The 14911-nt window shown below is 37.5% G+C and overlaps 1 protein-coding gene across 1 annotated transcript in view; it reads right to left on the bottom strand.

Annotated features, from left to right (window-relative positions):
• Positions 1-14911, bottom strand: part of CCDC148 (coiled-coil domain containing 148) — a 223726-nt gene that overhangs the window by 126587 nt on the left and 82228 nt on the right. The window contains exon 10 of the mRNA XM_081095906.1: positions 1764-1902. Within this exon, the coding sequence (XP_080952032.1) occupies positions 1764-1902 (139 nt within the window). The remainder of the gene's footprint in view (positions 1-1763; positions 1903-14911) is intronic.

The following is a 14911-nucleotide window of genomic DNA, read 5'->3' as shown; positions in this document are numbered from 1 at the left end:
CAAACATCCACTGCTCAAATCTGTTCTGTAAACTTTTTAGCTTTGTTCCCCAAAGCCAAAATACACTTAAAACCTGTCAAACATTAAGAAAGGAAGCATGCACCATGCAGAAATGCATACTAATCAGCCCAATGTAAGAAGTAAATGTAAAAATCTATTATGTAAATAGTAGGCAAATATAAAAAGTCTACAAAGATAAAAATGACAGCTGGTCACAGAAGCAACTAGATTTGACGGGATAAAAAGAAAGATCTAATTTAATAAATTAAGACTTTTTAAAAATTCTAGAGTGAATTATTTATTATATAACATGTTTTTTTAATGTGGTGTGTTGTGTGTCTTTTTTCAGAGAGAGGGCGAGAGAGAGGGAGAGCTAGAGAGAGAGAAATATCAACCATTTGCCTCTCATACACAGTCCAACTGGATTGAACCCACAACCTAGGTATGTGCCATGACTGGGAATCAAACCCATGAATTTTCGGTGTACAAGACAATGCTCCAACCAACTGAGCCACACTGGCCAGGGCTAATGTTTTTTTAATAACAGGTATCTGCTATTTATAGCTCAAAATTAAAACAAATAATTATGGGAGGGTGGGGGAGAGGATAGATGATGATCATACTAGCTGTGTGGCCTTTGCTTCAATTTCTTCATCTGTAAAATAAGTATAATAATGGTACTTCTCTTATCAACTGTTATGTGTGTTACAGGAGTTTACTATACACATGCCCAACATAAGGTAAACTCTATATACATGTTAGTATTGTTCTTACTTGCTGAATTTAAAACACTTACAAAAATGCAGATTATGTGATAATATTTTATAGGCTGGCCCATTTAAAAGTTAAGAGTCTATGCATACTTGTTTACATAAATACTAGTATTTTAAGGTGAGTTTTATGAAATTAATTGGTGACAAGCTAACTTTTGTGTTCTTGTCTTGTCAACTAGAAAATGAAACAATAATTTCCAGGCCCTTCTCAGGGAAATTTCAGGCATGGCTATGAATTTGAGGCATTTGTGTGTCAGAGCCATGTAGAGGGATCAAAGAGAGTTATGGTGGTGGGGACGGTATAGATAAGAACCAGCCCGCAAGGTGAGTGTTGGCTTCCCCATGACTAGAAGGACTGAGGAGTGGCAACTCTGTGGACCAAGGAGCAGGAGCAGGCATTCCACTTTCCAGCAAGACCCAAAGATGAAATAACCTCTGATGGCGGGCAGGTGAATGTATACACACCTGGAAGTCCAATACTAGCAGAGCAACCAGGGAGCCACAGTGAAGATCTCTGGGGCAAGTGAGCACAGAAGAGCAAATGTTGCCAGGGGGGGTCACCCACCTTCTTATGGGCCACACAGACTTGAAATATGAGACTTCAACCTAGAAGATTATTATTTTCTAGACCAGTAATGGAGAACCTTTTGAGCTCGGCGTGTCAGCATTTTGAAAAACCCTAACTTAACTCTGGTGCCGTGTCACATATAGAAATTTTTTGATATTTGCAACCATAGTAAAACAAAGATTTATATTTTTGATATTTATTTTATATATTTAAATGACATTTAACAAAGAAAAATCAACCAAAAAAATGAGTTCGCATGTCACCTCTGACACGCGTGTCATAGGTTCACCATCACTGTTCTAGACTGTAGGAATAACTAAATTTTGGATCACCATTTAATATATATATATATATATATATATATATATATATATGTATTACTTAACAATTATGGACCATGAAAACAACTTGCCAGTACTCACCAAAGCATGCCTAGATTTGTGAGGAAAATATCGTTGTAACATGTCCAGATACAGAGTTCTTCTGCCACAGAGATCTCCAGGATACTGATCCAAAACAGCCTGGTATATCCAGTGTTCTTCTTCACTTAATTGGAAGTTTCTGGAAGCAACAAAAATATTACAACATGTTGTTAAGCAATCATGGAGTTTGAGGAACCTCAAACTATTTAAGCTATTAGCAAGTAATAGTAATTACCTAAAATGAAGCCTTTTGTTTCTTTAATACATTAGCCAAACTAAATATCTGCTATTGAAAAGGTTCGAAATTCTACTACAATTGGTCCTTTCAATCCTTTATTTGGTCTTGCCATGAGTTCCAAGCATAATTTGAAGAAGTTTGACAATGAGACATAGTATTGTTAAAATATTTATTCTACCTTGCCTTTATTTTTAAAATATGACTAGTAAATGAAATTTTTAAAACCTTGGGAAATAAATTATTAAACATACAGATTAAAACGGAATTTTGCTTATTCAACAAAGTTCCTATTTCTAGACTGGAGGAAAATACAAATGTAGACAGTTAAATGAACAATTAGATGCAGGAAACTAAGGCCTGAGGAATGCACTTCATTTCAGGTTTGACTTTAAAAGCAAGCCTAAAATTATCTTTTACTTTACCTTCTCAACATCTCGCTTTCTGGGGTAAGAGTAGACATTGGTTATGAAAAGATAACCAATAACATTACATTTCAGATCATTAAAGCACTCATTTGTAAAGAGGATCCCTTCAAGTCATCTTACCAATAACATGTCCACCGAGCTCCAAAATGCCTTTCTCACTTGAGAATACTCTTAGCCACAGACCTGATTTGTGCTCCTATGTAGAGTACAGTTAACCCTTGAACAACACAGGGCATCTACCTGGTGCAGATGAAAATCCAGCTATAACCTTTGATTCTACAGTCAGCTTTTGGCATTGGCAAATTAAATCAACCAGGGATCCAAAACAGTATTTTCGATCTGACTGCTGGAAATGTGCAGTTGGGAAACCGCAGTTGGGAATGTGAAAACACTGTTGGGGTTGTTTGAATCTACAGATACAAAACCGCAGATTGGAAGAATTGTCTGTATTTACTGGGGAAAAATCCTCATATAAGTGGACCCATGCAGTTCAAGCCCCTGTTGTTTCAACAGTCAACTGCATTAGCAAAGCCCTACGTGGATTGAAAGGCTGCAGTATCAGCTTGCACTCTAAACTGAATTAATGACTCATTATTCTGTGATTATTTGCATATTATTATTCCTGTTTAATAAATTGGAATAATCAAATACAGATGCAATCAGAGGGAATATTATTAGCAACAAGTATTTCCTTGATCCATGATGAAGACTTGCTATTGTTTATTTCTACTATATCAATGGTCTTCTACTTTAAAGTTAACTGTATAATTCAAAAAAATGTTCATACGTCTTCTCTGCCCTTGAAAAATATTTGACAATTTAAAACAATAAAAAACTCTTTAAACTAGTGATGCTAATGGGGATTCCACTGTATTCACACAAGTTTACCTAGTATCTGTAAAGCATTTCATTATTCTGGTAAGCAAAAAGAACGAAAAAATATTTCTCAAAAAAGATAATCGCTAACAGCTCTATAATTGGGAGAGAGGGTTACAGATGTTCTACTAGAAAGCAGGATACTCTACAGTGCTTCTCTATGGCCTAATTTGTTGCAGAGAAAGAATATGAGATGAATTCATTCATTGAACACCTTGAGTGTCTTGTTGTGTCTGAATCAGTTGGGCACGTATAGACAGTCAAAGGCTTCCTAAAATAAGGGCTTTCAAATAGGGATATTGAGCCTGGAGAAAAGCTTGCCTGAGTGTACTTGGCATTTAAAACACCCTCAAGTTTTCAAGGGCAATATCTCTGGTGCTCTCTCAAAGAATTCATTTTCATTCATGATAACATAAATGCATTTTAATAGCAGAGTTAGCCACATGAATTCTCTATTACTACACCACAGCCACAATAATGAGTAGACCTAAAGTCCATGTCCTCATTCGTGTTTTTAAACTGTTTCCATAAGCAAAGGGACTTTAACAGGGTTTGCATGTCTACCTTTATTTGATTACAAATGTGGGTGGGTGCCTTTGGAAATGTGTACTGGGGAGGAGGAAGTGGCAGAGTCTAAGTTCAGTAATTTTTTTTGTTCTTTTACATTGTCATTCATCTGTATAAAGGATGCTTTGAAACCATGACAGATCACCTTTATTAGGTAGAATCCCCATTACCAAGATGCTGATCATTCACAGGTGCACCTTCCTCTGTGGAGAATTGTTCTGAACCAACTGGGAGCTGACTCATGCAGAAGGCTGCTCTCTTACACAAGAGCTAACCGCAACTGATGACTGATTATCTGATGGAGGGCCGCAGAAGCCCCGCCTACTTACCCCAAGATGGGACCAGCTATGTGATACCTTTTGTGCTGCAGAGCTTCACTGTGGGAGCAAACTGCAGCTCATTCCCACTGAGATCTCTGCGTAGACATTTTCCCCTCCTCTATTTTGCTTCCCTTACTACCCTTCTCCGGAGAGCATTGCCCAACAAATCACTTGTTACCATCTCTGTCTCAGCATTGCTTCTATGAACCGGACCTAAGGTAATATACAAGCTTTCTTACCCATCATTTTCAAAAATAGTTTCAATTCTTTGGTAAATGAAGTACTTCTAAGCTAATTGCGTTGACGGTCTCTCATACTGAACGGCGGCGCAAGATTTCTCTCAAAGAGAAAGTGCAAATAGCAAACATTTATAAAAATGCTTTTCAAATAAAAGCACACATTAAGCAGTGTACGTTGCCATAAATAAATATAGCAACAGGAGAACGTGTGGTGCTCACTGCATTTTTATACATTGCGTGAATTATTTAGGTGCCATTTTAGTGACAACATTAAAACCCCTTCAATGTATGAAATGATAATATAACATTAAAACCAAATATGTCAGGAACAATGATCACATTTATTTTGCTCTTCTTATTGATTTTAGAAACCTCATCTCAACAGCTTTTCCCAATTACCACAATTACACAGATTGTAAGTCATTTTCCAGTATATGTAGAATTAAAAAAACATCTGAAAAGAAACCATACATAAATACTCACTACATTATTATTTTTAGAGTATTCATAGCAGTTTCCACAGCCGCAGGCTTAAATCTTGAGGCAAATATTCCCATCAGCAATACTAATGGCACAGTCGTGCATCTCCATTAGGATTCTGCTTGTGAGGGAGAAAACCCCCACCACCGCGTAAGGACTGAGTCTTCTGGATGGTAAAATTCAAACATAATAGCCTCTTCACAATAACAAAGTAGTCATTTCTTAGGTAACCTCTAAAACAAAATCAAATTTAGTATATCTGCATTTCTAAATTCAAATCTGGACATTTACCTTTCCTAATCCAACCTTTAGCTTTCCATTGTTCAGAAAAATCTATACAGACTAGCTTAGCTTTATAAAATAACAAAGGTTAGCTTTTATCTTCCGAAATTCTTGTTTAATTTAACTGCTTTGCTGGTGATGATGATGAAAGAATGAGCTAAATTACACAGATTGAAGACTATTCTGATCACTTAACCCCTTTCTGAATTAGGGAAAAATGACTGTCATTTAAAAAAAAAAATTTTAAAGATGACTTTACAATTATCCTACGCTTTTGCAAGTTTTAAAATATCTTTAGACAAAAGATCTTTGGCAGGCCTCTGCAATTTCTATTCTTTTTGTCCACCCAAATTTTCTAATTTAAGTTGTTTTGTAATTGTTATCTTTAAAATAGCACCCTAAAATTCTACAGTTTCCAGGTTTATTGGGCACTTCCAACACTTCAGGGAATTTTAGCCTGAGGACATATGAGATATTTACCCCTCAATCCCACCCACCATCTCCTGCCCCCAAACACTGAAGTCCACTGATCGCATTTTATCATGATTTCCCAGGATATGAGATAAAACAGATAATTTAGAAAAGGAGGACTACTGGGCTGTAAGAATTCAACCAGACCGAGGCTGGTTTTCTTCCTATTTCTACCTATTTGAATCATTCCGAAAATCCAAAACTGACTTACAATTAAGTTAGCTACCAGTTCTCTTAGTAGTCATATTTGAACCATTTCCCTGGAGTCTGGTGTCATGTCATCAAAATACTTTGTGTGTGTGTGTGTGTGTGTGTTGGGGTGGGGGGTGGGGGGACAGCCAACAGTGGCAAATAAAATTCATAGGGGTGATAGGTACTTGAACAACAAAAAGAAGTCTATGAAACGAAACACTGTGTTTACAAACTGGTTGAAAGTTGTTTTACATTTTCTCAGTGAAGGGCGTTTTCCAGCCAAAAAGGTAATTAGCGCTTCCTGAAGCTTGCTGCTGCAGTGCTCAGCAAATGAGGGCTGCCTGGAGAGTGGGAAATGGCCACGGTAAACCTGGCCTAAAGAGAATCTCTTCCAGTGTGACACTGCCAGGGGACACCTAACGCTCCTCCACTAAGAAGCATGCTTGCAGTGGCCCCTGTGGGTGGATGTGGATGAAAGAGAGCGCTCACACCATCCGCTTGTCTCGCTGCATTGGGTCTGACCCTCTGGAAAAGAGAACTTCACTTTTTAACATTGTCTTTCCAGATTCGACCCATCCAAACACCAATTCTAATTAGCCCGGTTCCTGAAACTGTCTTCCCACCCACCACCCGAACACAGGTCTGTTGTCCAAGGACAAATCTATCTTTTCTTTTCAGCCTGATATACAAGGAGCTCTCTGGCCTCGGACTCATTTCTGACCAACAGAACCTGCATCTTGGGCTTTCTTTGGTGTGTACATTTTCTCCCCAGGGGATCCATGCCCACTTAGCAGTTCTTGCCTCCAGGGTCCCTAGGTTCTGCCCAGTCTGGCCATGCAGGTGGGAGCTGACAGCTAGAAGAAAGTGGGCTCACAGAAGTATGGTCGAAATTCACTGAATTGAAGAATCAGCAATAGCAGAGTGGCCCACCAGACCTTGGACCACATTCTTCTGAGGGGTGACAGGAAAGTGAAAATATGGCCGAGCTCTAAAAGTGATGGCTCCAGAATTTCTTATAGGCAGGTTAGGGATGAGAATCTGTTCAGAAGAGAAGGCTAAGTAATTGTTTGGAAGCTGCAGCTTTTATTTTCGTAGCAAGCCTGTTGTTTTTACTTATAATTTTAAAAAATATTTTGCATAGAAAGCTCAATTTTTGCTTAGAATGTGTATTTTTTGGAGGTGGAATGTATACTTTGGGGATGATGGCAAGACTCCTAACCCATCCTTTTTTTCTACATTCATCCACCACTAATTTTAAGAGGCAATATAGTTACTAGTGGAAGTTTGAGAAAATATGATCAAGATAAAACAGACTATTAAAAGTAAAAAGTAATGACTCGACTACCCCATATGCCAGGTATTAAAATAATTATATTCATCATAAAAAGTGTAAAGAAAAGGTAATTGTAGAAGATATTGCCCTTACTCCTGCTCTTGTCCATGAGAATCCTGATTTTATTCAAGACCTACCTTTTTCCATAGCCCTCTTCCATAGCCCTCCCCTCCTCCTCTGCCCACTGCAGGGGAGGTGAGATTTCTCCAGCCCTCCGAGTGAATCTTGATTAATCTAAAGACATTCACAAATGTTCATTCACGAGCTTCCTAGTCCTCTGGCCAGTGTTTGGGATAAGCATGGACAAAAGACCCAGTTCTGGCCAATGAAGTGTGAAAAGTCTTCTGGGGGAAAGGTTTTCTAGCTCTTAAGACACATCACAAGAAAGAAAAGGCCCCTTTCTGCTCCTGAGTGTTGTGGTATGGAGCAACAGCTGTCTGGTAGGAAATCTCTAACCTGCAGGAAGACAGGGCAAGGGAATGCAGAAAACCAAACCTCACTGCACTTGACTTCTCTACCTCTGCAGTTCATGTGAAATAATATAAGAAATCACCTAATTGCTAAAGTTGCGGATTCTCTTACTTACAGCTAAAGATATCCTATTTGATAGGTAAGTGAAGGAAAGAGAAATTAGTTTTTGAATGTAGCATCCTAATATTTACTTTGGAAGGAAAAGATAATGAAAGATATAGAGATTAAAGAGATGCAAACCCAAGGTGGCCAAAGACCAGCATCTACAGTAACTCTCCTCAGCTCATTGGAAACAGACAGGTGTTCAACACCAATAGTCATTTTTAGGAAAAAATAAACTAAACAAAAAACAACTCAAACTCAAATGAACAGAATCAGTAAAGACAAGATAATCTATAAACACATTATTTGCTCTCATTACTCTTTAAATCTTTCTGTTGAGCCAAAATCTGCCTCCATGTTACCCCATTTTATTTTTCATTTTTAGAGCATAAGAACATTTTAAATTGCAATAAAGTTGAACTGAATAAAATTACTTTATATAGACATTATGATTCAGTTTTCCAGGTTCAAAAGCAAGAATGATAAAACTGGTCTACTTCTTTGGAATATCATGAGGAAACACTTAATTAACCATCATGAGGGCTTCTAAAGTTTTAATTACCACTAAAGACTCTACAATATCACCTCACACCGACCAGTACTCATTAAGAAATTAAAAGGATGAATTAGAAGAGTGATGGAACTCTTTCTGAGTTTGTTATTTGTTTAGACATTAACAATGTTCAATTTTATGTTCCTTTATAGGCACTAATATGGCAAATAAACATAAGCCTGTGAGCATGGTGATTATAATTTCTTACATTACTGGTTCTCCATAGTCTCAGTTTTAAAAATGGGATTTCCTCAAAGTATTATATTTACCCACAGTTGATCTTCAAAATATAAGGAGTAGGAAAAACTTGTTATGAACAATTGATTTGAAGTATAAATAGGTGTTATAATTCCCCTATGTCACAATTCGGCTATCGTGTCCATAGAAATTTTAATCTTCTCTTTGCTTAGAGCTACACATATTTTATTATTTTAATAACAAGTTCTATTTGTATTATCCAGGTTAAAAAATAGTATGTCAATTGTCTTGGACACAAATCTGTCAAGCTGCTATGTTTCCATTTTCTCCAATATGATTTACTCAAGATTAATCTGATTTCACACCCAGGGAAGAACAGAAACTTCTCATCAATGATTCTCACTCCTTGATTTTGTAAAACCCAGATTTTCTAGTCTCGCAAAGTATTAGCAGTGTAGCTTCATGCATCATTATACTGTGTAGTTCCTGGCTGAACTGATTATATCAAGAAGGCAGTTGTGGGCTGCAGTGATACTCACAAAATAGACTGTTGCCCTAACCGGTTTAGCTCAGTGGATAGAACATCGGCCTGCGGACTCAAGGGTCCCAGGTTCGATTCCGGTCAAGGGCATGTACCTTGGTTGCGGGCACATCCCCATTAGGAGGTGTGCAGGAGGCAACTGATCAATGTTTCCTCTCATCGATGTTTCTAACTCTCTATTCCTCTCCCTTCCTCTCTGTAAAAAATCAATAAGATATACTTTTAAAAAAAAGTCTGTTTACCTAGACATTTATAGCCACTATTCTTACACTTTTCACAAATACATTTAAACAAACATAACATACAGATAATACACAGGCTGAGTTATTAATTAAGCAAAGGCAAACTTTAAGACCAATTTTGAGTAAACCCTAGAAAATGGTCCCATTGTTTTCCCTTGATAAAATGCATTCCACCATAGCCAAGAGAATTCCCACAATAAACCAAAGTAATTTAAACAATCACAAAATGTGGCTTTCATTCAAAAGTCATAAAGTAATTGTTTTCAATGATGTGTTTATTTTAAGAGAAAGCTACTAAATATACATGACAAAAATAAGATCTTAACCTACAATTATTTCCTCCCCCTTCCCCAACGAATATAAATTCCAAGGTCAGGTTGGACAATCCCTGTTGGAATACACCATGAGAAAATGGGAGTTGCAGTGACCCCGAATATTGCTTGAGCGGGTCATTTAGCCACTGTGATTAAGTGAACACATTAGTGTTCAAATAATAATGCTTCTGTTTCTCAGCACTTTTCCCCTTGTTAACCACCCTTGACACACAACCAGCCCAGACCAGAAATGTAGAACCTGAGACTGGACATGCCCAGGAACTGAAACTTTCCAAAAGTCTGAGACTACATTCTCAGAGAAAAACGCCACCTGGTAATTAAGGCTCCAATGTTCTAACTTGTTCTGAGTTCATCAAGTAAGCAATGTCAGTTATTTATTATGCTCTTTTCCCTCTTCTTCTATCTTATATTCATCAAGCAACAATCAAACATGTAACTATTTGTTTAATCAAATATTTTTTAAATAAAATTATGTAAGGCCAATCACTGTCTCTTGAGTACTGGCTTCTGATACTGGCTTTTATCTATCTTATCTTTTATCTTTTTCAACGTTTTGCCAATTCTGCTGGCAAAAATTTCACATAAGAACAGTGATGCTACACCGCTGTGCTAGGTAGGTAAATATCGAAAAAGAGAAAGAGAATATTAACAAGACACTGGTGCTGTTTATGGGTGATGGGCAATATCCACTGCCCTAATCAACATGCCTACAAGATGGATCAATGATAGGCTGTTGGTGAAAGTATAAATTGTTTCTACTTTCCTAGAAAGCAATATGGTTATACCTACTTTTAAAAAAATAAAATATTGATTTGCTGGGGAGACCTTGGTTAATAAGATCATATAGGTTCAAGTGTACATTTCTTTAACATATGATCTATATCTTGCATTGTGTGCCCTCCATCAACAGTCAAATCTCCTTCCTTTACCATGTATTTGGCCCCCTTTACCCTTTATTAGGTTAAACCTACTTTTGTAGGTTTCACCTACATTTAATACATTGTATTTCAATACATACATAATTGAAAATACTTAATTACTTTATGACTTTTAACATTCTCAAAAGCCTTAGACTTTTTCACACCTTTTGATTTATCAGTTCCATTTCTAAGAATTCATCTTAAAAGAATGATCATGGTATTACTCTGAAAAAGTTATTTGTGTCAAGGTTTTTAAACAAATATCAAAATATGTAATAAATAACTTTGCAAAACCAGGTAGAGGGTTGAATTTTTGTGGTACAACCATATATTGTAATACCATGCAAGTAATAAAAAATAGGTTGTAAAAGAATATTTAACACAATGAAGGTTCGTAAACATAGAAGGTTAATAAACATTTATTGAAAAAAATGGATAATACTGGACCTGATTCATCAAGAAGAAAATCAATGGATATGTGTAGAATATTCCTTCATTTTTATAAACAACATACCTGTAACTCATATAACTGACTGTCTTTACAAAATCTGTACTTGGAAATCTGACAGCATCTCAAATTCAACATGTCCAAACCTGAACACCAGATCGTCCCCACATGGAGGTTTCTGCTCCTGGGTTTCTTCTCAGGTAAAATGTGACTCTCATGTTGCCTGTCTCTCCAATTTGGAGGGCAGCAGTTTGCCCTGTGACTTTGCTACCCTGATGTACCTAAGAAGAGTTGGTGATTTTTTAGCTTGTTCAGGTTTTTAGAGCAGAGTGACAAACTCTAAGCTCCTTACCTGCTGGACCAGAAACTGGAAGTCCCTATTGATTATTTAAAGATTTAAAACTTGCCCGAGAAACCATCCTGCTAGATTTTTTTTTTTAATGCTTATGTCATTGCACTTATTTAAACCTTTTCTTGCCGAGACCGGTTTGGCTCAGTGGATAGAGCATCGGCCTGCGGACTGAGGGGTCCCGGGTTCGATTCCGGTCAAGGGCATGTACCTGGGTTGCGGGCATATCCCCAGTGGGGGATGTGCAGGAGGCAGCTGGTCGATGTTTCTCTCTCATCGATGTTTCTAACTCTCTATCTCTCTCCCTTCCTCTCTGTAAAAAATCAATAAAATATATTTAAAAAAAAAACACAAAACAAAAAACCTTTTCTTTATGATTTTCACTGCAGGTAGCATACTTTAAAAGGCCTTCTCCATTCCAAGATTACTTAATATTTGTTTTGTTTTTTATCTTATTATTTTATTATTTTTCTTATTCATATTTTAATAAACCTAGAGTTTTTTAGTCATATGGGATAAGAGATCTAACCTCATTTTCCCAATTTCCTGTTATTTAATGCTCCTATAAGTAATCCAATCTTTCCTATAGTTTTGAAATTTTTCCTTCATAATAAATTAAATTATTATAGATATGTTCTGTCTTTCTATTTTGTTCTACTTATCTGCTACATATTCCACAGATATATAAAACTTTCTAATCTATTTCGATATTATATATTTGTATTTGGCTGCACAAATTTCACAACCAATCTCAGTTAGTCTTCATTTTGAAACTTTGGCTGATTTTACAACCTTAATCTTCCTAATACATTTTAGAATACATTTTAACAATTCTTCAATTGTAATTGCACTAAACTAATCGATTATTTCATGAGTTATGGATATATTGAAATCAACTAGCATATAAAATTTTAGTTGCTTGCATTCCTACTCACACTGGCTTTAGACATTAATGTGGACTAATGACCCTTGAAAATCCAACAGTGAGGGTGGCTTCCCACACCGTTCAAACAGGGCGCCAGCTCAGTTTCCCCATGATGATCTGGGCTTCTTGTGTGCTATTTCCCTTCATCCACACAGCAGCTGCCAGCGACAATCGCAACTATGTGCTTCCTTGGTCCATCCACTAAGAAAAAAAGGCACTACTCCTCACAAGTACCTAACAAAAGTTCTGAGCTTTGTCCTTGACTTGGGGACCACCATGAGCTAGCAGCTGAGGCCGGGGAAATGTGGTGACTGACTGGTGCACAATCCCACCAGGGACTACCTTGGGGTCTGCGAAAGGGTCATTCCAAACCAAACCAGTGAGCCGCTACAAAATAGGAGGAATTAAAATAAATGTTGGGATTAACCTTGAGGTCCACTGCCATTAGCCCAATGAAAACTTATAACTTAAAAATGTCCTCCAGAGCCCTAAACGGTTTGGATCAGCAGATAGAGGGTCAGCCTGCGGACTCAAGGGTCCCAGGTTCGATTCCGGTCAAGGGCATGTACCTTGGTTGTGAGCACATCCCCAGTGGGGGCGGCGTGCAAGAGGCAGCTGATCGATGTTTCTCATCAATGTTTCTAACTCTCTATCCCTCTCCCCTCCTCTCTGTAAAAAATCAATAAAATATATTTTAAAAAATGTCCCCCAGAAATGTCAACGTTCTTATATCATAACAACACACATCTATTTAAAATATGCGCAAACTCACTTATGTAGGTGTGTACGTACATGGACACAATGTATGTGTATCCTTACAAAGCCAAATAACTGGAATCCAAAGGGGAAATGGCCACATCAAAATTATGACAGATACTGGGCAAACTAATATAACAGTTGAACATATAACTCATTGTGCTGGTTAGAATATTATTTTGCTCACCTTACTGCCCACCAGTCAGACTGTTGATGCCCATGACCTCTGTACTTATTCAAAATAGCCCATTTACTCTCTTTCTCCTCAATGAAGCTATGCCTGAAACATCATTCAGTTTTATTTCATCATTCACAGCCAGCATATTATAAAATAGTCTCTTAGAGCATGTAATATGTATTTGATTAGGACACATGTCAATATATTGCTTCCTCTAAATATCCCAAGCCCTCTTAAAGGCGAAGCCATATCCTATCTAGTCTGCCTATGGAACACCTGAGTAAGGAGCTTAGCAGAGATCACTGGTATGTTAAGGATTACCCAATAAATATTCATGAAGTAAAACATCATTAATTTTATAAACTTTGTTCTGTATAATTATATGTGGGAAGCACACTGTTAAACAAGGATTCATGAACCTGTATTCCTCCAAACTAGATTCCTACTGGCCCCATAACATGCCTTGCCATGCTCACCTTCATTGTTTGCATATTTAATTCAACTCAGTTGAACAATCATTTATTTTGCAGCGATGATGTGCCCAGATATGCTAGGCGCTAAGCATACAAATGTTGTTAATAAATTACTTTGTCTTCAAGGGACCATAGTCTAGCCATTTAATATCCCTTTTTAGAACATCCTCCCTACCCCTTTTCTGTCTTCTAATCCTTATTTCTTCCCTTAGCATGTGATGTACATTCATCTTATTTTCTACTTAATCTCCAGTAACATCAATGAAGCTGTGAATCTCATCTTTTTCTGAGTGCTCAGGGTTGTATGAAGGAAAAGGTCAGATTAAAAGGAAGGTAGGAAAGTGAGCTGTGAGGGGTAGATCTTAGCAGGAGGCAGGCATTACAGGCTGCGAAGGCAAACTCCTCCATGTTTAGGAGCTGCTATCTGAGAGACACCACCATCTCAGTTACCTGTGCTAAGGGGACAAAATGCCATGTGTAAGGAAAGGTCATGGGGCAATCAACTCACTTTAAAAGGACAGAGTCAGCCTGGCTGGTGGTTGAGTGTCAACCTATGAACCAGGAAGTCACGCTTTGATTCTCAGTCAGGGCACATGCCCAGGTTGCAGGCTTGATCCCCAGCAAGGGGCCTATAGGAGGCAGCCAATCAATGATTCTCTCTCATCATTGATGTTTCTATCTCTCCCTCTCCCTTCCTCTCTGAAATCAATTTAAAATTTTTTTAAAAAAGGACAGTCAGATTTACCTTCCTCACAGCCCGAATCAGCCTGACAGTAATGCATCTGTCACAAAATAGACACACACACACACACACACACACACACACACACAAACTCCTTTCTTCTTGTTGAGTTCAAAAATCTCTTTAATAAGGATGGGATAGGGAAGGGAGAAAGGATGTTTATTTTACAATTAGAGACTTAAATTAAGTGCATGGTTGAGTTAATACATCACTGTGACTGATTTTCAATTAATTCATCAATTAATCAACACATATAAATGATATACTATTCATTTTTTCCCCTCAGCTTTATTACAATATGGAAAGGAAAAATGGAAGGCAGAGAGGTGGGAGAGATGAAGCTCTTAGGAAATTAAAGCATGTTTGTTAGGCAAGAAGATGAGACCATCACCATAGAGATGTAAGAAAGAAGATTAGGTCAGGAAAGACTCAGATGTCACCTAGGACTGCCTCACCGAGTGTGCAGAGACTAGTAGTAGTAACTGGAGACTG

Source organism: Myotis nattereri (genome assembly GCF_964212035.1).
Source record: "Myotis nattereri genome assembly, chromosome: 7".
Taxonomy (NCBI): domain Eukaryota; kingdom Metazoa; phylum Chordata; class Mammalia; order Chiroptera; family Vespertilionidae; genus Myotis; species Myotis nattereri.
This window is presented reverse-complemented; position numbering and strand designations above follow the sequence as displayed.